This window comes from Natrix helvetica, assembly GCF_964273705.1.
Source record: "Natrix helvetica genome assembly, chromosome: Z".
Taxonomy (NCBI): domain Eukaryota; kingdom Metazoa; phylum Chordata; class Lepidosauria; order Squamata; family Natricidae; genus Natrix; species Natrix helvetica.
The window spans coordinates 118,335,820-118,360,410 of NC_138554.1; the positions used below are offsets into that span (position 1 = coordinate 118,335,820).

General features: G+C 33.7%; 1 protein-coding gene across 6 annotated transcripts in view; it reads left to right on the plus strand.

The window, feature by feature from the left end:
- The window catches only part of ANKIB1 (ankyrin repeat and IBR domain containing 1), a 49,617-nt gene that overhangs the window by 21,449 nt on the left and 3,577 nt on the right, over positions 1-24,591 (plus strand). For 4 of the 6 annotated variants that reach the window (XM_081971478.1, XM_081971474.1, XM_081971477.1 and 1 more), the window contains exons 7-19: positions 2,439-2,527; positions 3,235-3,379; positions 4,038-4,204; positions 6,898-6,986; positions 8,062-8,192; positions 8,532-8,666; positions 9,819-9,905; positions 10,006-10,072; positions 11,240-11,385; positions 13,198-13,376; positions 15,249-15,300; positions 22,939-23,050; positions 24,341-24,474. In XM_081971478.1, the coding sequence (XP_081827604.1) occupies positions 2,439-2,527; positions 3,235-3,379; positions 4,038-4,204; positions 6,898-6,986; positions 8,062-8,192; positions 8,532-8,666; positions 9,819-9,905; positions 10,006-10,072; positions 11,240-11,385; positions 13,198-13,376; positions 15,249-15,300; positions 22,939-23,050; positions 24,341-24,474 (1,533 nt within the window). The remainder of the gene's footprint in view (positions 1-2,438; positions 2,528-3,234; positions 3,380-4,037; positions 4,205-6,897; positions 6,987-8,061; positions 8,193-8,531; positions 8,667-9,818; positions 9,906-10,005; positions 10,073-11,239; positions 11,386-13,197; positions 13,377-15,248; positions 15,301-22,938; positions 23,051-24,340; positions 24,475-24,591) is intronic. The other 2 variants (XM_081971476.1, XM_081971475.1) reach the window with 2 other exon arrangements.

Sequence of the window (24,591 nt, forward strand, 5' to 3'; positions counted from 1 at the left end):
GGTTTGTTGTCATTGAGCAAAGTGATCATATAGTGACTGGCATAATGACCATTTTGTTCAATGGTCAAGATTATGAGTCCTAAGTGGAGGGTTATCTGTAATAGGGCAAATAGTAACTGTTTTTTAAATGGCTAGTATGTATAAATGCAAGCCAAATAAAGGAAGTAAACAATTAAATAACGCTTTCACATAAAACCTCATTTTTCTCCTTCTCTCTAAATGTTACAGATGCATATGACAGATTATTCGAATTCTGATTAAGCAGTAAGCATTGTTGCCCTCAGTAAAACTGGGCTATTGGAATAAAATCTACTGCAATCATGAGAGGTTGAAATATTCCTAAAAATCTTCCCTTCTCCTCCCCTTCCAATCAGTTTAAGACAAGGAAAGCAATGGGGAAGCCAGATTTGTTTAACAGTTGTGTGATTCATTTAGTGACCATGCAATTTGCTTAACAACTATAGTAAAAATAGTTGTAAAATTATATCCCCATCATGAGATAACTCATTTTATGACTGCCCTTAATTACAATAGAAATTCCAATCCCAATTGTGGTTGTAAATCAAGGACTTCCTGTGCTCTTAAGGGAGGAAAGATGGAAACAATAACATTGGAAATCCCTTTAGTATTAATTTCATGACCTTTTTTGATTACCATTCTGTGAAGAACAAAGTACTATATTTTATTTCATTCTAGTAGTTTTGCAGTAAGAGGTCTGATATTTGACAAAAAATGTATTTTGCTGAATTGTGATCAGTTCTGTGGCTATTATTGTGTAAGATGTCCTTGCAGTTCCATTGAAAATTGGAATTTTAGTTTCTATTGTAATCCCTATAATTCTATTGTATAGTAATTGTACTTAAATTTTTCTTATTCCTTTTCTGTTTCGTCTCCCTCTTACCTTACAGCAATCACTTTATCTAATTTTAAAAGTCAGCCTGCTAATACTGTGGTACTGTAGACGAGAAAGACTATTACTATGTGGCCTTACATATATCAGTTAGAACATCATACTTTAATATGTCAAAGGTTTTTCATTATAATTGGAAAATCCTTTTGAAAAACAGTCCATTTTCAATGTCACACACACACTTTCCTTTTTAAAATGAGTTATGGAATCATGCTTTTTTCATATTTGTCTTGTCAGTGTCAAGCATAACACTCTATTTAAATATGTATAAATGGCCTCTGTATAAATGACCTTAACTTATGTACTCTTGCCCCATTTAAATCATAACAAAAGGCAATGCTCTTGTTTTCAAAAGTTCCACAGTGCTCCAATCCCAGTAGTTCATTTAATAACTCTTAAAAGTTAGATAGTGCTGAAATAAGTGATTTACGACCCAGGCCTCAACACTTATTACCATTGCATTGTTCATGGTCACATGATCAAAACTGAGGCACTTGACAATCGACAGTTATTTACAATGATTACAGCGTCCCAAGGTCAGTGATTGCCATTTGCAATCTTCCCAGGGGTTTCCGAGAAGCAAAGTCAATGGAGCAAGCCAGATTCATTAATGACTGCTTGACCACAGCAAAAAGAAAGTCATAAAATCAGGCACGACTCATACATCACTTAGCAACAGAAGTTCCAGACCCAATTGTGGTCGTACGTCAAGAACTATCTGTAAGAAAAGCCATTGTTGGTTGCTATTATTAAGAGACTTGGAAAAGGTGACTCACTGTGGGTTTAAGAGTGCCAGATAGACCAGAGTACATAGTTCTAATAATTGGGTCCAAACCATTGAAAGCTTTATAGAGCACACTCAACTTGGAATTGAGTCTGGAAAATAATGGGTAACTAATGAAGCTGTGGGGGACATGGTGGCATTAAATAAAAGCATTACTCACAATTCTTGCTACTGCACTTGGGGGGCATATTGCTTTGATGGGCTACTTCACAAACTGAGCATGGCAGTAATCTGGTAATGCTAGCAGTGGATGCATTGTCTATATTAGATTTCTCTCCTTCAGGGAAGAATAGAACATCTGATTTATCAGCCGAGCTGATAAAAAGCCTTCTTGCAACCAGTGTAAAAATGGCTTTTTCAGTACATTCAGAAATATATGTGATAGTTTTCTTGAGTTAGAAAGCAGTTTCTAAGCCTCGGAGAATATGATCTCATTCAGTCTAATTTTTCATCTTAAAAACAAAGAGTAACATTTTACAACATGTTTTTTGTTTGCTTCTCTTTTGAAATGCTAGAAATGTTTGAACCAATCAGTATAAGTTGTTACTTTTATCTTCCTCAACTACATCTCTTCACCATCACAACCTCTATGTGTTGTTACTCTCACATTTCAGCAACATTTCACATTTCAGGGCAGGATGTAAATGAAATAAATAAAATGGAAGAAATTAGAAGAGGCTATGGATCAGACCAGAGCATTTTAACACACACTAATTTTTCAACTGTTTTTTTTTTAATCTGCAGTGTGAAATTTGTATGTGTAATATTTCTATCTTTGAAGATCCAGTAGATATGCCTTGTGGGCATGAGTTTTGTAGAGCTTGTTGGGAAGCGTAAGTACAAATTTAACCTTTTTATTAAAAACTATTTTGGATGATCCACAGTCTAATTCTTATAATTATATTTGAAAAGAGTTTTGATATATAAATGCTTGTTATCATCAGAAATAAGAAATCCTATTCATGTACATTAATATAGAAAATTTGATTTTAGTATGCTGATTGCATTCCTTCCTTCCTTCCTTCCTTCCTTCCTTCCTTCCTTCCTTCCTTCCTTTCCTTTCCTTTCCTTTCCTTTTTTTCCTTTTTGCAATCTGTAGCTTTCATTTGCTAGAAATTATCCTCCCCATTAATGATGGTGTTTGTTTTTCCCAGCCTAGCTGATCACCATCTAGAAAGTGGCTTAGTCTAAAGATAAAAAAGATTAGATGCATAATAAAGCAGGTACAACAGCAAAAGAAAGGGAGATCAAATCAAAGTTTGTGCTTGTGGACGAGCCTTTAACCAAGCCATAGTATTTCTCATGACTGAAACATTGAAAGTTTATTATGATAAAAACAACCCCATATAGATCTTTCATAAGTATATTCTTCATTTTGTTGACCACCTCCCATGTGGTTGAAAAAAAAACCTTTGGAACTACTTGTTTAATAACAGATTTTTGGATTATCCTGATGGATAAACTATTATTGAAAGTTAATTTTGCTCGTATCTTTGAGGGAGTTAATATTTGCTTTTCAATCTTAATATATATTCAATAGGTTTTTGAATATGAAGATTCAAGAAGGAGAAGCTCACAATATTTTTTGCCCAGCGTATGATTGCTTTCAACTTGTTCCAGTGGAGATAATAGAAAGTGTGGTTTCCAAGGAGATGGATAAACGCTACCTACAGTTTGATATTAAGGTAAACTGTGAGATTATGAGAATGTAGTTTATCCATCTGGTTGAGTTTATTATAAATTGAAAAGAAATCTCTCAGAAAGGCGGGCAAATAATCGCTGCTCCCCTAGTATTTATTGCTGCACTGGAAAATAATGTATATGTTTCCTTAGTCATAATCCAAAATACTCTGACAATTGAATGTGTATATAATTTAAAGTTATCTTTGGGCTTTGCATCCTATAAACCTTGTTCAAATCATTCAGTCACTTAGAGAGTTATTAGCTGAGAACAATTTGTCTGATTGCATTTATTTATTTGATTGACTGACTCTTTGCTTTTAAATCAGCAATTCACTGAGAACAGTAAGTTTTAATACGTTGGTATTTTACAGTTTCACTTAATAAACTTAGGGCCTACTCTACACTTAGTAGCTCACTCAGGTGGACCATTTCAAAGTTTCCTATCATTGTAACATTTTGTTTATTAATAATCAAGCTTCATGCCACATAATTCTTGGGATATGTTTCAAATCAGTAAAATTATTTAGCTTGATATATTTTTATTCTTATGGTTATTTTAAACCATGTTGTTCAGGCTACTCATCAACTGAATAAGGTTTGTATAGAAAGATTTATTTCATAATGGAATCCAATTTCCATTTTTCAAAATCTTGTTTTCAGGCCTTTGTTGAAAATAATCCTTCTATTAAATGGTGCCCTACTCCAGCCTGTGAAAGAGCAGTCAGGCTAACAAGACAAGGCTCTAATACAACCGGTTCAGAAACACTTAGTTTCACATTATTAAGAGCCCCAGCTGTGGATTGTGGGAAAGGACATCTTTTCTGCTGGTAATGCTTATTTATTTTTGATCCTGGAATTTTTACTGGTTATTTTGGATTAGTGTATAAGCATTAAAATGATTTACAGTTGTGGATATAATTCATATTTTGTAAATATATTTTTGCATATTTCCAATATTCTGATCTTATTTAAATAAATGTTTTTAATTCAAAATTTTCAATAGTTGAATAAAAAATGAATTATCAGATTTTAGTGGTCTTTATCAGATAGTCCTTGATTAATAATCACAAGTTATAAAAGTTACAACAGTGCTAAATGAGTGGCATTTATGGCTCGCCGCCAAATTTCTGGCCATCCCAGCAGCCATGTGATTGCGATCTGGGCACTTGGCAACCAGATTGCAGTCATGATGGTTGCAGTATCCCACAGTCACATGATTGCAATTCAAGACCTTCCTTGCTGGCTTCCCACAAGCAAAATCAATGGGGAAGCTGGCAGGGAAGGTTGCAAGTCACTCAAGTACGTCTCCTCCGTTCTCCAGCAATCAGCTCCAGCCCCGTCACAGTTCCACTGCACCTCCCCATCCTCTCATATACCCTCCAACACCCTGCAGCAGCCACCTTGAGCCGCACCATGTTTTTATCACACAAGTGCGCCCTGCACTCTGGGGCAGCTATCCCAAACATCTTCGCATTCATAAGACACTGGATCTTCCCAAGGCCCACTATGCTCATTTTGACCTTCCATGTACATTTACTCCTTCCACATCCACACTCTGTAGCAGTCATAGTGACCCCTGCTTCACTTACATTGCTTCATAGTAGCCCTTTGCACTTTGCATCAACCACCTCAAGCCTCACTATGCTGGGCTCGTCTGCACTTATATTCTGCAGCATCCTCCCCAAGCCCCACCTTGTTTGTGTTCTGTGACATTGGACCCTTGTGTACTTTTCTGCACCCAATAGCCAATTACCTGCCCATCAGCCTGCCTGTGAATTTCCTGGCTTTCCCACTGACTTGACTTGTTGGAAGCCACTTAATCATCCATGATCCTCACCTAATAATGGCAGCTGGGATATAGTCACTAATTAAATGTTATCACATGATATCACACTTTAAAACCACATCATATAGCAATGAAAATTCTGCCCTAGGTTGTCATTGTTAACTGAGGATTACCTACATGTCCACATATTACCAACCTCCGATGTAATGAATATATATTACTGTAAATTGATATTGAAAACTAGGATATTGAGAATTAAGATTTTAACATTATTGTTGTATCAAGCAATACATGTTTTTAGTATCTAAAACACTCATTATTCCGAGCCATGGTCACATTTCTCTGTCCATCAGGCACCTGTTATTCTTTTATAATGCATAAAAAAATTCCTAAACTGATCTGTGAGTAATAAGGATAGAGGGGGAAATATTCACGTTATGTATATGTTGTCATAATATTGCTGTTTAATCAATTTTTAAGTATTCCTTCCTGTTCTAAAAATGTGGTTGCTAAAACCTACAAGAGAAGAATTATCCCTCTGCTTTTTTTCCTGTGGAGTTTCTTACTCCTGAGAAATAGGAATTGATGCCAATCTGCATGTAGATAGCAGAGAGGGATTAATTTTCTGCAAAGGATCAGAAGTCTCATTTATATAACTCAAGTACTTTAGAAAAAGATGAAATTATATCTAATGGATGAGTAAAATTGAAAGAATAACTGCCTTGAATAATTTTGGGAACCCTAGTTCTATTTCTAGTTCTAGTTCAGGGTTCCTAACCTGTTATTTAGAGCTGATATTCAATATTTTGTTTGTCTTTAACAACCAGAGTGTTATAATGGCATTAGATTAGAATCAAGGAATTAAGATTCAAGTCAATAGTTAATCATGGCATCTGACTGAGTGGCTTTGGGCCACTGTTTCTGTTTCTGTCGCTCTGTCTTATAAAATGTAAGCAAATAAACTCCTGTTCTGACTGGCTTCATTCATGCTTTGTTCACTCCTACACCATATTATAGTTTCATTTCTTATCTTTTGGGTTGGTTACAGCACTGTGTAGAGTTTACACAGTTCACTTATTTCTTCACTTTAGGACAGTGATGGTGAACCTTTTTCTTATGGCGTGCCAAAATTGTGTGTGCACATGCTATCATACGTGCACGCATACCCATACCAATTCAATACTTCCCGCCCACTTGTGCATGTGCGTGCAACCCCCCCCCCCGTGCATGCGCGCACAACACCCGCCCCCAGGCTCCAGAGGCTTTCCTGAAGCCTGGGGAGGGAAAAAAGCCTCCCCTGGCCCTCTGGAAGGCTGAAAATCATCTGGCCGGCCCGCGCATATGCACCGGAGCATGCCAGCAAATATGGTTCCATGTGCCACCTGCAGCACTCATGCCATACGTTCGCCATCACGGTTTTAGGAAAATCTCAATTTTAGGCACCTCAATTTTCACTCCTCATATTGTAGGACATGACAGAAATGAAGGGAGCAATGGCTTAACATATATTGCATAGGGGTAGGATTCCCATCCTAAATCTCCTTGTGCTTTAGACAGGATACTCTCAAGATGCTTTTATATGTGAATTCACAGCTAGCCAACTTAATGAACTCAAGTAATAGATTAAAATTTTAGTATTTTACAATTATCCTTGAAAATTCTCTAGTAAGCATTTCATTTGTTTTAATGTGAAGTTTACTTTTTCCCTTATTCTAACTCTGGGTTCATTTTTAGGGAGTGTTTAGGTGAAGCCCATGAACCTTGTGATTGTGAAACTTGGAAAAACTGGCTGCAGAAAATAACAGAAATGAAACCTGAAGAGCGTAAGAATGTCCATTGTGGTTTTTTTGTTTATTTTATAGAAACTATGCAATGTGTTATAAGACTCATGTAGGCTATATGACCCACTGATGCATGGAAACCTACTGTGGATCAGAGGGCCTGAACCTCTTCTCCTCATCCCACCATGCCAGGGAGACTTCTACCAGTTGCAGAGGTCCGCAGTGTACATCAATTGCTCCACTTACCTTTGTGTTGTTTTTTTCTTGTAGCTACTCACGAGCAAACGCAGCTGACATGAGGCCTGACCTTGTTACAGAAGCTGCCTCATATCATTCTGCAAGAAGCATTCATGCAATTGTTTGGAAGGTTCCTTTTCCCAATCATGAAATTTAGAGAAGGAGCCTTCTGAGCTATTGCCTTTGCTAGCTTTCTAGTCTAGAAAGTTAGAAAGCTAGCAACGGTGATTGCTCAGAAAGATCATCTTTCTAGTGATCACAACAGCTGACACCATTCTCACAATTATTTGGAACATTCTTCTTGTGAACTTGGAAAAGGAATCTTCCAAAGTATCATGAGTATGGTATGCACTTGCAGTATGACACAAGGCAGCCTCTGTAGGAAAGCCATGCCTTGCATCGGCTAGACGCACCTGCCAGTAGCTGCAAATAAATGCAAGGGTATATGGAGTAATTTATTTCTACTGCTGGGCCTTGTAACTTGCAGAGGCCTTTTGAATGTGGTAGGTAGGGAGCAGGCTTGGGCTTCCTGTGTCACAGCAGCCTTGTGCTCGCTGGTGCACTGGATAGGCAGCTAAGATGGTGGGAGAGATAGGCAGTTGGGAGAAAAGGGGGAGAGTTGCAGAACCCCTATGGTCAGTGTCACATGAATAGGAAGTTATAATCTCAAATGATTTTCAAGGTCAATGAAATTCTGTGTCAAATTTATCTTTGAAATGCAAAGGTTTTTTTTTGAACATTTAGGGATGTCCCACAAGTGGATTTTTTAAAATATTAGGTTACAAACTTAAAAAAAATAGGAAGTGCAGTGAGCCTTTTGTTTTAAGAAAATATTACATGAACATTATATGCACCTAATATTTTGTTTCCCTCTTCAAAGTTGTGGGAGTTAGTGAAGCTTATGAAGATGCTGCTAACTGCTTATGGTTACTCACAAACTCCAAACCATGTGCCAACTGTAAATCTCCCATTCAGAAAAATGAAGGATGCAACCACATGCAGTGTGCAAAGGTGAACAAATATTGTCCAGGGTTATGTCACTCCTAGACCCACTGTCTAAAGAAAAATAAAAAGAACCAGAAGATATATTTAGTATTTTCAGAAAGATAGGCACAGTTGGACCAAGCCATATTTTAGGGTAGTATGGTGTTATAAAAGGCAACATTTATCTAAATCACATTCTAGATAATAATTTCACATGACTCTTAGTTAATAATCTTTTATCAGTTTTAGACTTTGCTAAAGAATTGATAAAGACATGTTACTGAAGACATCATCACTGATATAATTACATTTGTAGTTAGTATATAGTATATCAGAATACTGTATGTATATCTTTTCCTTTCCTAGTGCAAATATGATTTCTGTTGGATATGCCTTGAAGAATGGAAAAAACATAGTTCTTCTACTGGAGGATATTATAGATGTACTCGCTATGAAGTAATTCAACACGTAGAAGAACAATCTAAAGAAATGACAGCAGAGGTAAGAAAATGATTTATTTTCAGGAATAGATCATTATCAGCATCATCATTATGTGTTATTCTCTTGTTTTGAATGTAATGGCTGATTCTATACATTGTGCTAAGCTGTGATTGTTTAACTCATAGGTAGACATTTAACATTAGGTAAAAGTACCATGTTCAGCTAAACTAAGATAATGTTAAATCTAGCCTTAAAAAGTATTTTTGTTAGTTAAGTATTCAGCACTCTTCCATCTGTTTACAAATATATGTAATATGAGCCTCATAAACATTCTTTACCCCTGTCTTCTGTGCATATCAGAAATTTAAGCAAAGCTCAACAGTAATTGAAAGCTAGCCAAATTTTCTATCAGTATCCAAAAGTAAAGGTACAGAAAACAGATGCAAAGTGAAAGGTTAAAGCCTTTCTTGTGAGTGAGAGGAACTGTTTTTGAAAATCTGTTTCAAATGTAAGCCAGAATATAATTTACCAACAACAAAATTTGATTTACTGGTTCATAATAGTAGCTGCATTACTTTGACTAGAAACACCCCCCCCCCACACACACACACAATTGTTCAATTCATTAATTGCAGCATGGGAGTTTGATATATATTTTGGGTTTGTTAAAATGTCTGACCATCCGCATTATATTGTAAGTGGCAATATAGAAAAAGGTGGAGGAGGCTTCAGTTTTAAGACATCTGTCCACTATATTGGACTACAAAAGAAAAAAGAGACTTTGTATTTTCATAGTCAGCAAGTGCCTCTTGTAAACTATTCAGACAGCTCTCTAGTTAATAAGTAGATGGGGACTAACCTGAACTTTTAGAAAACCACTTTTATAATTAAAGAAATCATTATGGAATAGCTATTCCCTCTCATCTTAGAATGGAGTGAGCATTGTTTCCAGATAGAATCAATTCTTGTTTGGCCTCACTTGACTTTTAAAACCCTAAGTGTAATTTAATATAACATTTCCAGTATATCAGGGGTTTCTTTGATTCAAAATTGATTAACTGTTGAATTCAGATGACTAATTTATTTGTTCAATATTCATTAATGTGTGAGAGTATATTTCTGTTGTACAATTTAAGAACTGTTGAATATTTGGTCTTGCTTATGAGGAAAATTTAAAATTGCTTTTTTTCTTCCCTTTTTAAACATTTTCAGGCTGAAAAGAAACACAAAAGATTTCAAGAACTTGACAGATTTATGCACTATTATACAAGATTTAAGAACCATGAGCTCAGCTATCAAGTATGATTACGAATAGTTGTGTTAAATCAGTTTCCAAGTTTTCCAACAATTTGTTCAAAATACAAAGTTTTCATTATTGTCTTTATTTTATTTATTTTAGTTGGAACAGCGCCTTCTGAAAACAGCCAAAGAAAAAATGGAGCAGCTGAGTAGAGCCCTTGGTGGATGTAAGTGCCTTTGTTTTTTCTACAGTATGATCGAGGACTCAGAATAATATTCCTGTATTTACCAACTATGTTTGATTTATGATCTAATACATTGTATTAAATATAGCAGAGCATTTTAGGTGTGTTTAAAAACATGCCATATTCTATGCAACAAAATTATAACAACTAAATCTCATTTTAAATCTCTCTTTGATATACAATATACTAGCGTCAAACGGATGCATTTCCTGCATTTTTCCTTGTATTGATGCTTCAGTCTGAACAGAACCCAAAATATTTTTGCCCAGCTAAATACTCCCTTTTTATATTTAAGGAAGCATTGTTCTCTAGATACATCTGTCCTTTTTAAGATAAGGTAAAGGATTTTTCTTTTGTGTCCATCACAACTATACATTATGCATGGATATGAGGAAAGACATTTTTAGTTGCAGTGCTGTTGTTTCCTTCTCAGTCCCAAGAGAAATTTTGGATATTTACCAAAGATTTTGGTCTGAACAACAACAGGTTAGAATTTACTCTGTTTTTGTGCCAGTTGTTTACGGTTTTATATAGTAATTGTAATTGACAGCCTTTATTGCTATAGAAAAAAATATAAATATTTGAATGAAGAATTTTTTAAAAAAATATCTGTTTAGAATAGAATTAGAATTTACAACTTATCTACTCAAACGTTTCCTCATTGAATTCAAATTTGTATGGTTTGGGGGTATTTTTAATGCATTCTTGTATCTGTTTTGATGTCTAAAAAATCTGTTAGTGTTTCTGTGGTTTTATTTTTAACAACATGAAATCTTAATAGCAAGTCATTAAAAAAGAATAATAGTATGTAGGTTGTAGTATTAATAGAAAAATCAGAATTATATATCTGTAAGAATTGTTCATTTTTCAATCACAAAACCAATTATCATGTTTATATCTTGAAATATCTGCTTTGGATGGCTATTATAATCTAATTTTACTAATTGCAGAAATCTGAATACAGTCAATACGAAAGTTACTTGCAAGTATTTTTATTTTATTTGAAGTCAAATCTGAGAAACACTTCTAATTTTATATGATATTAATAGTTTTTGTTTAATTTAGAAGAGACTTTATGCTTGCTGAAGTAGGTTTTTCAGGAACAAGAAAAATAAACATTTACTTGCAATACCCGAACATATCTTGCAGCAGAAGGAAGTTGTCCTGATACCACATTCATTGAAGATGCAGTACAAGAACTCCTCAAAACTCGACGGATTCTGAAGTGTTCTTATCCTTATGGATTCTTTCTAGAACCAAAAAGCACAAAGAAAGAAATATTTGAACTGATGCAGGTAAATATATTACCTTGTGATGGCCCTTGTTCTGCAATTCTTCTTTATCAAGATTCAGACAAAGGGATTCTGTGCCTGCTTAGCCAACTCAGAAAACAGCAATTCCTATGTTGTTGTTGTTGCAAGTGTGCTACACCAACAAACTACACATAGGTGACATACGTCTGAATATGTTGTGTTCAGTATGCACTTCAGCTGAACTCCCAAAAGAATCTTCACTACTCTTCTGATTGCCATAGCAATCATATGCCCTTATCTGTTATTCCTCTTTCAGCATCTTTGCATCATATTGTAGGTATGGCCAACAATGCTAGCCCTGCATTATCTTTTGAATATCTTTTAGAAAATACTAAGAAAATGGTGGGTTTTCTTTGTTGAATCTAAGGGCAGGTTGCAAAATGACATCTACACAATCAGGTATTTTACTATCTCATTCTTGCACAATTTTTGGAGGTTCAATTCTGGTATGATTTCCAAGGGATCTGGTGGTCTTAGAAGAGCATTCTTGTGCAACTTGCAAAAATTATACAAGAACAGGAATGTTTTTGAGAATGGTTGTTGGATGTTGGCGAATGCTGGCATGTCTCCCAAAACATAGTTGCATGTCACAAGTTCACCACCATTGCCTAGGTCCTAGGAATATTATGAAACAGATTCAAATCTAACTTCACCCATAGACACTCACTACATAAGCTTGAATCAGTCCCATTCCCTCAGCCCAGCCATTCTCATAGATTTATTTTTCTAAACTGACTTAACAACCTAGATAAATATGAATCTAACACCAAATCCAGATATGTGCATTCACAAATGTGCAAACAACAATTATAGTTTAGTAACCAGTTTTTTTCAGCTGATATAATTTTGTGGCTTTAATAGATAGAACTAATCATTTTACTGATTCTTTTCCACAAATTATTTTTTCTACATTGTGTTAATACATTATAATCCACATTGAATGGATATTCTTCTTATAGAAATAATTGAAGTGTACTTTTAAAAAGAAATAAATGGCTCTTTAAAATGTTGATTTCAAAAGGATTATACTTATTAGACTCTTGGGGTGTTGCTGCCAATCTTATTTTTTATTAGTATAGTAAAAAGTGCATTATTGCATGAGTTGTATTGCTTCCTGGTTAAGTGGATTATATAGTTATAAAATAGTAAGCCATAGAAACCTCCATTTTTTTACTGGAACCAAAATTAATTTTAGATATCTCCTTAACCATTATAATAGGGAATCTGGGGTGGGTTCCAGCCAGTTCTAACCTCTTCTATAGAAGAGGTTCCACAAATCTACAGTGCCGTTTAGAACTTGTTCCAGTTCTCTGCCCCCGCCCGTCCGCACATCATCAAGATGAAGAACGAGCGGAGGAATTCTGGGAGTTGAAGTCCACAAGTCTTAAAGCTGTCAAGTTTGAACACCCCTGGGAGTTTTTTTCTAAAGGATTAGGGGTGCAAGGGTCTTGTAACTTGACAGCATTAAGACTTGAAAGCTTCAAATGCCAGAGTTTGGTGAGCCAACATTTTGATTGCTAAGCAAGAGTGTTGTTAAGTGAGTTTCACCACATTTTACAAGTTGGCCACGCCCACCCAGTCACATGACCGGCAAGCCACTCCCACCCGGTCACATGGTTAGCAAGCCACTCCCACAAAGCAGGCCACACCTACAGAAGAGGTTCTAAAAAAATTTGAAACCCACCACTGTAAGGAATGCATATATTTGTATCTGTCTTCATTATTGATTATATAGCCGGCACATATATTTTCACCTTGTAAAGTGTTGTTTACGGGTATTGTTTTTTATTGCAGACAGACCTTGAAATGGTTACAGAAGATCTTGCTCAGAAAGTGAACAGACCTTACCTTCGTACTCCCCGCCATAAAATCATCCGGGCAGCTTGCCTTGTTCAACAGAAGAGGCAAGAGTTCTTAGCATCTGTAGCCCGTGGAGTTGCTCCTGCTGATTCTCCAGAAGCTCCAAGGCGCAGGTAATCCCATAAAATAGAGATTTGCACCCCAGAGAAGTACAATTTGTAAGTACCAAGCATGGTAAGCCTGTCTTACAACTTTGTTTGTTGAGAGTAAGGTATAGTAAACTGATGATGTCCAGCTGTTTTGGACTACAACTCCTTACATTCTCTTAATGTTGCCAATACTAGCTGAGTTGATGTGTTGAAGTAAAAAACATCTGGAAAGCATCAGGCTGCCTATCCATGACTTAGAAAAACAGCAAATAATTCTCACAAGTATGCCTTGAATGATTCATTTTTAAAATTTTATCAACTTGGTTTAATCATTCATTGCTTAATTATTTTAAGTTATGGGATGCATTTGTGCTTGTGACTAAAATTAAAATAAGGAGAAGAGTTATGCATGTTCCATTTTGTTAGAGGTGAGAGTACAGAATTGCTCCTTAGAAACTTTGAAGTAAAATGTATATGGACATGACTCTAGATATTGCCTTTTGAATAGCTGACCTTTTTTAATGAGTACAGAATCATGCCAATACCAGGAATTAGAGCCCTGTGGCATTTGTAAATCCGCTAGGTAGTCTCATTAACTTATTAATTGCCCTAACCCTGCTGATATCTCACAGGGCATTAAAAACCTGATTTTGTCATGGAGCATGGGGCCCTGATAGAAACCCGTGTCATGGCTTCTTTGAATGTTTGTAAGCCTTCTCAGATGCTATTTTTATATCATTTTTGCTACTTTGACTCTGGTTTTCACTCTTTTTAATTCAGAGCTTCCCAAATTCATATTTATGAAATGGACAGTGTATACATTTAATGCATAAATTTTATTCTCATAGTAAATTATATATTTAATAAATAATACAAAATAAATTATTTTGTACAATGAAAATAAAGGATATACTATACTAAAAAATTGATCATATTAAATCAAATATTTTATACCAAATGTTATTTATAGGCAAAGGAAAACATTTATTTTCTATATTGTATATTTTATGCATTCTATTTATTTTATGGTAAGCTGCCTAAGTTCACATATGTGATATGGGCAGCTATATAAATAAATTAAATGTGAAAGTAGTACCTTGAAAATAGAATTACACATGAAAATTAATCATGATGTCAGAGAAAATGTGATACACTTTTAAATAAAAAGCACCAAAAATTGTTTCTAACAAGGTTAATGTGTTCTCGAACTGATTCAATGAAAAGAAGATTACTTCAACCACTCATTTTCGGCACAAGGCATAAAGGTTGAATTGTAATTTTTGATGTTTCTGATTCAATATTGCATTAGACTGTCAAGTTCTCAATGTAGTCATTAAATCCATTCTAACTAAATGTGTATGGTATACCTTTTCCTGAGGCATTAGCAGAAAATTTCCTTCATGATCCAAAGATCCTTGACCTTCCTTGCCTTCAAGAAAGCAGGATGTAAGGCTGGATGTTACTGAATTGTTTGGTTCCATTTCCTCCTCTCCCACACCATTAGCATTTGTTTTAATTGTTCTACTATTGTAATCGTTGCTAGCTACCCAGAGTTTTATTTGTGGTAGCCAAGAAAGTTGAAATTATAAATAAATAAATGATAAATGTTGCTGTTATTGGCCAAATAAGAAGTAGTATTAGCACTAACTACCCATGCTTCAACTGAAAAAGTTGGTGGAATTGGATTGAGTGGGATATGTTTTTGTATCCATGCAATGAATGAATGTTTAGATTGATAATTTGAAATCTTGACCAATTTTTAATTTTCTTGGCTTATTAACGCTATTAAAATGATATAAATAGCTAATTAGCAAATAACTTTTCAATTGTCTGGTTGAGGGGAAATTGTTCATAGTTAATTCTGTTCTCCAATAACAAAGTATGTTTAATTTATAGCTTTGCTGGTGGAACATGGGATTGGGAATATTTAGGATTTGCATCCCCTGAGGTAATTTTTGTCATTTTTAGTTGTATAAATTTACATATTACAGAAATGATTAAGGAATTTCACTTTGCATGAATAGCTTCCTGATGTTGTTGCAAATTGTACAAAAGTTTGCAAGGTGTGGATGGGCTTTCTATTTTTTGTAGCTTTACAATGCAAGGATTTTTTTCCCTATCCAGTGTTGAATAATATATAACATATGATTTTGTGTCCTTAAGGGTTTGATCGGGCACCCTGGTCTTCCAGCTTCTCAACATCTGCTTGAGTTCTGGCAGGGCAAATGGTGATAATTGTCACAACTGAAATAGAATTTTGAACTTAGTTAAACAAATGAGAGCAATTATGTTCCATCCCTTGCAAATGAAGTTCCCTACTTCCTCCTGATTGTTAGAAAATGAAAGCTGCACATCAGGTTGTCATGACAGAGCAAACTTGCCAACAGCACCACAAAACAACAGTCACTTACCAAGCTGGCTCCTGAATTGAGTTTACTATTTAGCTGTTATCTGGTACATCATTTTCATGTTTTTCTTTTCTTTTTAATGCTTATTACTTGGTTACAATCTTGTAGTTATTTTAAAATCTTGCCTTTTAATGAGCGCAAATATGTTCCTATAAGACTATTTTTAACTTTTTTCTGCCCAGGCATTAGATTACAAACCAAGAGCTAGATGTAACATTGTAACAGATTAGCCAGAAGAGTTTAACTTCCTTTTTAATCATGGATATATATTTTTTCAACATCTGTCATGTGATGGCTAAGATTTTTATCTTTCTTTGTGCTCTTGGTATCTTGCCCATAAAGTTGATCCTCCTGCACAGAGTTCCTGCACATAGGAAACAACCTAGGTGGAAAGTCAATGCCTTTTCTTTCTTTTTTTCCACTGCCTTACAGTTTTCTCCCTTCCGTTTTCCCTCCTTTGTTTTCTTATTATTGTCTTGTATTTTTGTATTTTATATTATATTCATATAAACTAATAAAGTTTTTGAAATACAGGAAACATCTAGATCTTTTGGCAGGAATATCTTTATCCAAACATGTGTATTCCTAGTGGTAGTTTCTACCCTTCTGTAGGCAATTTCTTTTTTTACTGCAAAACAAGCAATTGCAACTGGATTTTTCTTCTCAGAGAATATTTATTTTTTCTTCTTTTCCTTTGTGGATGACAATTGTATGGTCTTTTTTTTTAGTTTTATCTTTGTAAATCTTTTCTTTTTTAAAAAAAATGTCCACTTCATTCCAACCCGCACCATTCAAGAGATTGCAGAGTTTGTGGCATATAAAATAACCTTCAGGACTATAGACAATCTCTCTGTCTCATTTGTCTTGTGTATATTGCTACTACTTCACTAAACAAACTTGGAGGACTGTACTTCTGAAAATGGGGATGGGTCATGATTATGGCAACATCATCTTTGGAGTTGTAATTGGCAATATTTATTTAGGAACTGAGCATTTCTTTCTTTTTCATAATTTTATTTAAAAAATTAAAAATAAAGATCAAAACTAATATTAACATATACCGTACATAAGGAGGAAGAAAGAGAGAAATAAAAAAAGGCTAAAAGTGAAAGAAAGGGGAAAATAGAAAGAAAAGAAAAAGATAAAAACAAAATGTGGCTTCCGTCTTCTTTACAGCAGTTATAAGTACATTTATAAATTTACCTCCTTTTCTAAAGCCTCAATATGACTCTCTTCTTTCTATAATTTCATGTCTAATCATCAAAACCATAACCATACATTCATTTTTTATGTTATATGCAAGAAGTCCATAAAGGATTTCCAATCAACAATAAACATGATGTCTTTTCCCCAATCAATTAACTCAGTTTGGCCATCTCAGCAAGTTACATCATTTTCATGAACCAATCTTCTATTGCAAGTATTGCTGAAAGATTATAAATATAGTACAATAATCTGGCTCTATTTATAATATTTTAAAAAATCACAAAGTTCTGAGACTTTTACCAACTCTTTGTTCATCAATTCCAGAAGTTAGATTTCTGGTCTCAATTGTATCTTAAACTTTAAAATTCTCTGAATCAGTGTATTTGAATCCAATTTTTTCTATACTTCCACCAAGCAAGATGAAATGTCCTTCTTATTGTTCACATTTCCAATGTAATTTTGAAGTGCCTTTGTACATTCTAGACAATTTTGTCTGATGAAAGAGTGAGTGCTGCTAAGAAGGCTTCCAAAACCAACATAAAGTTACTTGCAAAAGCCCTTAACTTATAAGATATTTTTTAATATTTACTCTCTCAACCCTCTTATCCTGTCTTATAATTCAATATTTCAAGAACCAAAATAAACAAGATAGGAGACAGTAGACATATTTGTCCTGTTCCTTTCTGTCCCCTTTATTTGATATCCACTAACAGTTATTCATGCTTCCTTTGTATCTTTCTTTGTACCCTATGACTATCATTAAGTGTTGTACCTTATGATTAGTGACGAATGTATCTTTTCTCTTATGTCCACTGAGAGTATATGTACCAAAGACAATTTCCTTGTGTGTCCAATCATACTTGGCCAATAAAGAATTCTATTCTTTGAAATATAAATCATTCTTACCCATTTTAAAAGTTCTTTCCAAAGTTCATCATCTTACAAAATTTTGAACAAGAAAGTCATGTTCAAATTATTCCAAATCTTTGGACAAGAAGCTGTACACATCTAAGAAAATCAAGTGGCTTGTTTTTCATTATACCAAATATTCCAAAATGTCCAACACATTTCTAATTATTGTCCTTTAACTGTGTTTTAAGCAAAAATCCATGTTGATACTCATGAATAAATTCTTAAAAATTACTTTTAGTCTGTCAGTCAAAATTGTTGTAAATAACTTTTACTCATTATTCAATAATGATTCAACTTATACTTCCTTGTAAAGCCAAATTTTATTCCTCTTTAGGTATTACTACCATATTAGCCTCTTCCCTGTGTTTTCTCTTCCTGTGAGATATTCATTGTACTGTATTTTGTAAAAGTTGTAAAATTTCATCCTCAAAATATTTATAATAACCTAGTAATCCATCTGGTCCAGGCATCTTTTCAGCTAATCTTTTTTATAGCTTCACAGACTTTCATTATTGTTATAGATCCATTCATAATTTGTTTCTATTCTTCTGTAATCCTCAATAAAATTTAGGAATACATCTATATTCTTCAGAGATAATGTTACTTGCATTATACAAATTGAAATAATATTGATGAAATGCCTTCCAGATTATTATAGAATAGAATAACAGATTTGGAAGGGACCTTAGAGATTTTCTAGACCAACCCCGTGCTTAGACAGGAAACTCTACACCACTTCAGACAAATGGATATTTATGCTATCCATTAATACAATATCTTCCATTTGTGATTTCAACACTATTTTCTTTTTTGTAATTTATATGTCAGACATTTCCCTGGTTTGTATACAAACTCAAGATTTTTTCTTTTTTGCTTTATATTGTTAATTTTTATTTCCATTTCTCTAACTGTTAACATAGATAACAATCATTGTAAAGTTTTATTTTGTTGAGACATACTTGCCTCGTTTGGAAATTTATTTAATTTTTCTTCTTTTCTCCTTATATCAGCCAAAATAGCTTGTGTTTTCTTCTGCCTCTTTTTTGTTATTGTTTTGTCTTATTATATTGTATAAAATAACTTTTGATAAAAGTTTTACTTTTGTCCCAAACAATTCTTAAATTAATACTTATATTTTTTAAAAAAATATTTTTTTACACTCCTTCACTATTTCTTATTTATATAGAACTTAAGAACTGGATTTTCTTTCACAAGTTCCTAGGATTAGGATCCGAAAAAGTCTTTAGCAGTATCCCTACTTTAGAATTCTTAGTATCGTAGCCAAATCATATCTATCTTAGAAAAGCATCTTGTTTTTCAGAAAAAGTAGGTATATTCTCTTGAATTGCTGATTCTGTCTATATATATCAATGAGCCCTAAACTGTCCATCAAATCAAAAAAAAGTTGGTAATTAATTTTAATGTTCTTCTCAGACCTTTTGATAAAAGTTTTACTTTTGTCCCAAACAATTCTTAAATTAATACTTATATTTTTTAAAAAAATATTTTTTTACACTCCTTCACTATTTCTTATTTATATAGAACTTAAGAACTGGATTTTCTTTCACAAGTTCCTAGGATTAGGATCCGAAAAAGTCTTTAGCAGTATCCCTACTTTAGAATTCTTAGTATCGTAGCCAAATCATATCTATCTTAGAAAAGCATCTTGTTTTTCAGAAAAAGTAGGTATATTCTCTTGAATTGCTGATTCTGTCTATATATATCAATGAGCCCTAAACTGTCCATCAAATCAAAAAAAAGTTGGTAATTAATTTTAATGTTCTTCTCAGACCTTCTATCCAGTTGTAGGGAGACCATTCTGGAATTGAGCATTTTTAAGCAAGTCCCAAAAATGATGTTTTTAAATAATCTTTGTTTCAGATGGTCACATCATCAGCAATCCCATTTTCCAGTTCTTTCCCCCAATTCCAGGAGATTCATTTTGATTGCATTTAGAGAAGCAACTGATAAAATATAAGTGGCATACTTGAACAGAAAGCAATAGATAATAAAAAAACCTCTTTCTATATTTTTAAACTGTATGTATATACCAGAGAGCACGCTAGATTTCATTTACTCTTAAAATGCAAATCCTGTAGTTTTAACAGTGATGGCCATTTTTAGCATTTAAGGTCATTTCTGGGAATCCCAAGAGTTCAGTGATTTCATAGAAAGGCATATACTAATTTCAGTTGCTGCAAAAATTAGATGTTCTTATTGAATATCAGCATTTTAGTATTTTATCATAAAAGATTATTCCCTTAGTATTGGGGAATTATTCCACTGATTTCTTTTCAAAGGAAGTGATGAAAATTTTGGCTTCAGCTTAAAAGGCACCATTACTCATATATGTAGCCAACTGGACGAGTTAATCCACTTCTGATCTTGTTAGGGACCTTTGAATTACTTTCTACAGTCTATACTTCACTATTTCAGTATTTCATTTCACTTAATTTTCAAGAACCTTTTATTAAAAGTTATGTGATGGTTATAATGGTGGCTATCTGGTCGTGAGACCTTATGATTTGATCACCTTATTTCTACATTACAAGAACTAAACATGTTGATTCTATTTAAACAGATAGTTTAAAACTTGTTTCTGCTTCCTTCCAACTACTTATCTTACTTGCTTCATATCCTTCTACATCATACCTTAGGTATGCATTAGAGCATTAGATTTTTGTATGGATTGTATTACTTCGGTTATTCATATGCTACCAAAGTTGGCTAACCTTACATCAAAGTTTTGCAGAGTTTTGCCACCTTTCAAGCAGAGATCTTCTTACAGAAAGTTTTTCCAAACTTATTTTCTTTTCATTGAGATTAAGTACCTGCTTGATCAGAACCTATGCTGTTCATTATTCATTATTAGGGTTGGGGGGAAATTACAGAAAAAAAATTTGAGAGGGTAGTGCTCTTTTGTACATTCGTGTTTGGGCATACTCCCATATCTGTAATCTTGTTACTTAGCTTTATGACTAAAGCTAAGAGAGACTATGGATTCAAAATACAGATTGCTTACTTCTGACTGTAGTTCTTCAGATCTGTGGAGTCATTCAGCTATTATCCCCTTTACTGACGTCTCATAAGGACTCGTTTTTTTTCAAGGGCTGAGCCAGTTTTGGGAAATTAAAGGAACAGGTGGAAACTATGATCAAGTTTATCCATTTGATGGTGAGTGCTTCCAGCAAAAAAGACTTGCAACCCTGACACAGTTCCTATGCAGGAGCATTATTCACATGTGTATAAGCATAGCTGACTATGCCCTTTTATCTTTAGCATTTTGTTTTTGATCTGTGCCTTACAATTAGCACTATCGTTTCTGTGAACAACTTCATCATACACAAGATAGCACCGTAGACTGAATAAAAACTGTAAAAATGAACAGCGAAGAAACACTATCTATATAGCTATGAGAACCCAATTAGCCCTAGCCTAATGTGACATCAGCAGGTACAAAAGATTACAAAATGAAAAGGAAATTAAAAAATAAAACTTGCTAATTCCAAGCACGTAAAATATAAATATGAAAATATGAAGCTAATTAACTGTGGGATTTTTTTCTTCTTCTTCAAACCTTTGTTTAGGATTGTTTTGTGATTTATACAATTGCATACTTATGCATATTTCCTTTTTATAGTCACTGGATAGCATTATGCTTGCAAGACTATAATTTGCTTCTTATATTCAAATAAACTGGCTGGCTTTTTCCCCAATAATTACATGTTTGCAATAAAACATTTTAATTATTCAAAATCAGTGAATCTTATTTGAAGTTTGCACTGCTGTATAACTGGTATGAGAAATTAATATTTTATTTGAGAATTTGCCTGTTTATTATATAATGCTAAACAATGAAATTATTACCTAAACTAAACTTACTGATATCTTATGTCTATGATGACTGCTCATTTGTCCTACATTGAGTTCCATTGCAATTAGGGGGGGGGGGGGGGGGTTTCTGAAAATTTTGACCTGTGTTCTTGATTTTTGAAATAAAGAATACTTATCAATTAGGACTAGGTGCACTTCGAAAGTAATCTGGACTTCAGATTTCTGTGGTCCTTCAAAAATAAAAAAAGACAAAGACAAAAAAAAGTGACTGTGAAAATAATTCATCTATCACCCTGATCTTATTTTGAACAAAAAGTGTTCCAGGATTTCACAGAACTGCAAGTTAAGAATTTTTTTTTCACATTACATGATAAGCAGTTGATAGAAAATATGCCGCTTAGATCAATCGAACATTGAACATTTCCGAATATAATTGATTCGTGATTGATTCGTTTGCTGGAATGCTTAATCCAAAGGTATAATTTAGCAATACAACACTTGCTAAAACTGCTGCAGCTTATTTTGATAATTAACTCATTAAAAAGAACAATTGATAAACTGAACTAGTAGACTTGCTGAATATTTTAACAGAGACATTATCAGGCAATTTTTGTTGGCAATACTTATTTTATTATACCAAAAGTAGAAGGGAAGCAAAAGTCTGTACTCTGCTACATTGTTATCAATGCTAATACAGGAAGAATAAGAGCATACAATATCAATTTCACTAATGCAGGCTCAGTGTTTTATATTGAAATCTCATTCCCCAACTTCAAGCATATCCTCAACTTTTAAGGATATTGAATTTGTGTATGTGTGTGTACATACACATATGTTCATACATACATACACACATTTACAAAAACACACACAAATACACAGACACAATTATATATAAAATAAAATGTGCTTATATTATACTAAACTGATTATTTTAAATTCATAGCCTTGAAATACTCATAAAAATGCAACCAATCATGCAGCAGTAGCAGCTTCATTGATCTATTAGCTGAATTTATTTAGCAAATTTATGTATTTTTGGAGTTTTATTTACAAAAACTGCATGGTGTTGGTTGCTACTTAGTTATTTACTTTTTATGAAACAGGTGATTTTATATTGCATAAAATCACAGAGAGTATTTTTTTTCCCATTAAGCGTGCTGTTTGTTTGCTCCAAATATATTATTGCATGCTTCCCTGTATTTTGTAACGTTTGGTTTATGCAGGAATATGCTGAATTTCAGTATCGGAGGAGACACAGACAGCGCCGACGTGGAGATATGCAGAGTCTGCTGAGTAATGCACCAGATCCTGATGATCCAAGTGAGAGTACACTAGGTAACATTTTTTTCTACAGTGTCTTTATTTTCCTTTTAACCAGCTTTTATTTAATCAGAAGTTTAATGCTGGGCTTTTTCATTCAGTTCTTCTTTAAGCAAAGTGATTTGTTAACATGATTGCCATATTAATTGCCAAAGAGAATCCCTTGTTTTAAGTCCTCAAAAGAAAAGTGGATATTTAAAAAGAGGTACCATATTTCTGACTTTCGAAATGAAAATTAGAGAGACATAGCATTATGCTTAACATTCTGAAGGTTCTCAGAAATTATTAGATTGCATAAAGATGGAAATGTAATTTCATTTTTCCTAATAAACTGAGAATTAGATCACTTTGCTTCTTTCTACTGTGTTAGAAAAATATGAAGCATGAATTGTATCAAACATATATCTTGATATTTTAGAAATTTCTCTTTTTATTTTTTATTTAATATTCCTAAAAGTTAAATAAGAAGTAGAATCATCTTTAATTTAAAAAAAATAGACATCAAAGGGAAAAATAGCAAATAGAAAAGACAAAAATACAAGCTAAAGCCCCAATCAACCACATAAATTAAAAAAGAAAAGAAAAAGAAAAAACAAATCTACATTACATTTTATACTTATCAATAGTCACTGGCTTAATGCAATATTGCAATGTAATCAGTACAAAATGTTGTTGTAAAGTATCACAAAATCTTTGATATAGTAACACATATTTCTTTATCCTTTGATTAGTAGAAAATGCTATTTTTCTAAATACTAAAATAGTGCTATTTATATAATAGTAAATACTAAATTCAAAGAATAGAAGATACTAATTTTCCTTTTCCAGAACAGATATCCAACAATCATTCCCTGGCATCTGAAATAATACCGGTATTACATTTCCAGTTTCTCAATATAATTCTTCAAGTCACCTCCCAGCTTGATGTAGTTTAGTGAGATCTAGTCTTAGGCACAACTGAGTGACCTTGGACCAGTCATTCTCTCAGCCTAATGAAAAAAGCGTTGGGAAAATCGAAAATCTTGCCAAGAAACGTGGAGGAGCTAATCTAAGCAGTCACCATGTGTCAAAGCCTAAATTGAAGGCACTCCCTCTTATTAAAAGATTATTTGCGAGGTGTGTGTGTGTGTGTGTGTGTGTAAGAGAGAGAGAGCAACAGAAACAGAGAGAGGGATGTTTTAGTCTCAAATATTCTATAGCATCACTTCAATTCAAAATTCCTACAAAAACCATGGATTAAAAGCGTTGGGAGGGGGAAGAGAAAAGTAAGCTCCTTGTTTTAATTTGTAAACTTTCCTTGAGCAGATACTCAAGAAGCTGGCAGTAACAGAAGACACGGTAATTCCATGGTGAGTTCAGCTTCCATGAGTATCCTTCACAGCTCTTCTCTTCATGACTATACTCCTGTTAGTCGCTCTGAAAACCAGGATTCTCTGCAGGTATAGTCTTTTATCTTTTCTTTACTGTTTTATTTCTTTAGCTTGTTATCTATCTATCTATCTTCTAACTTCATCAGCTTATTAGAATATATATATATATATATATATTCCATAACT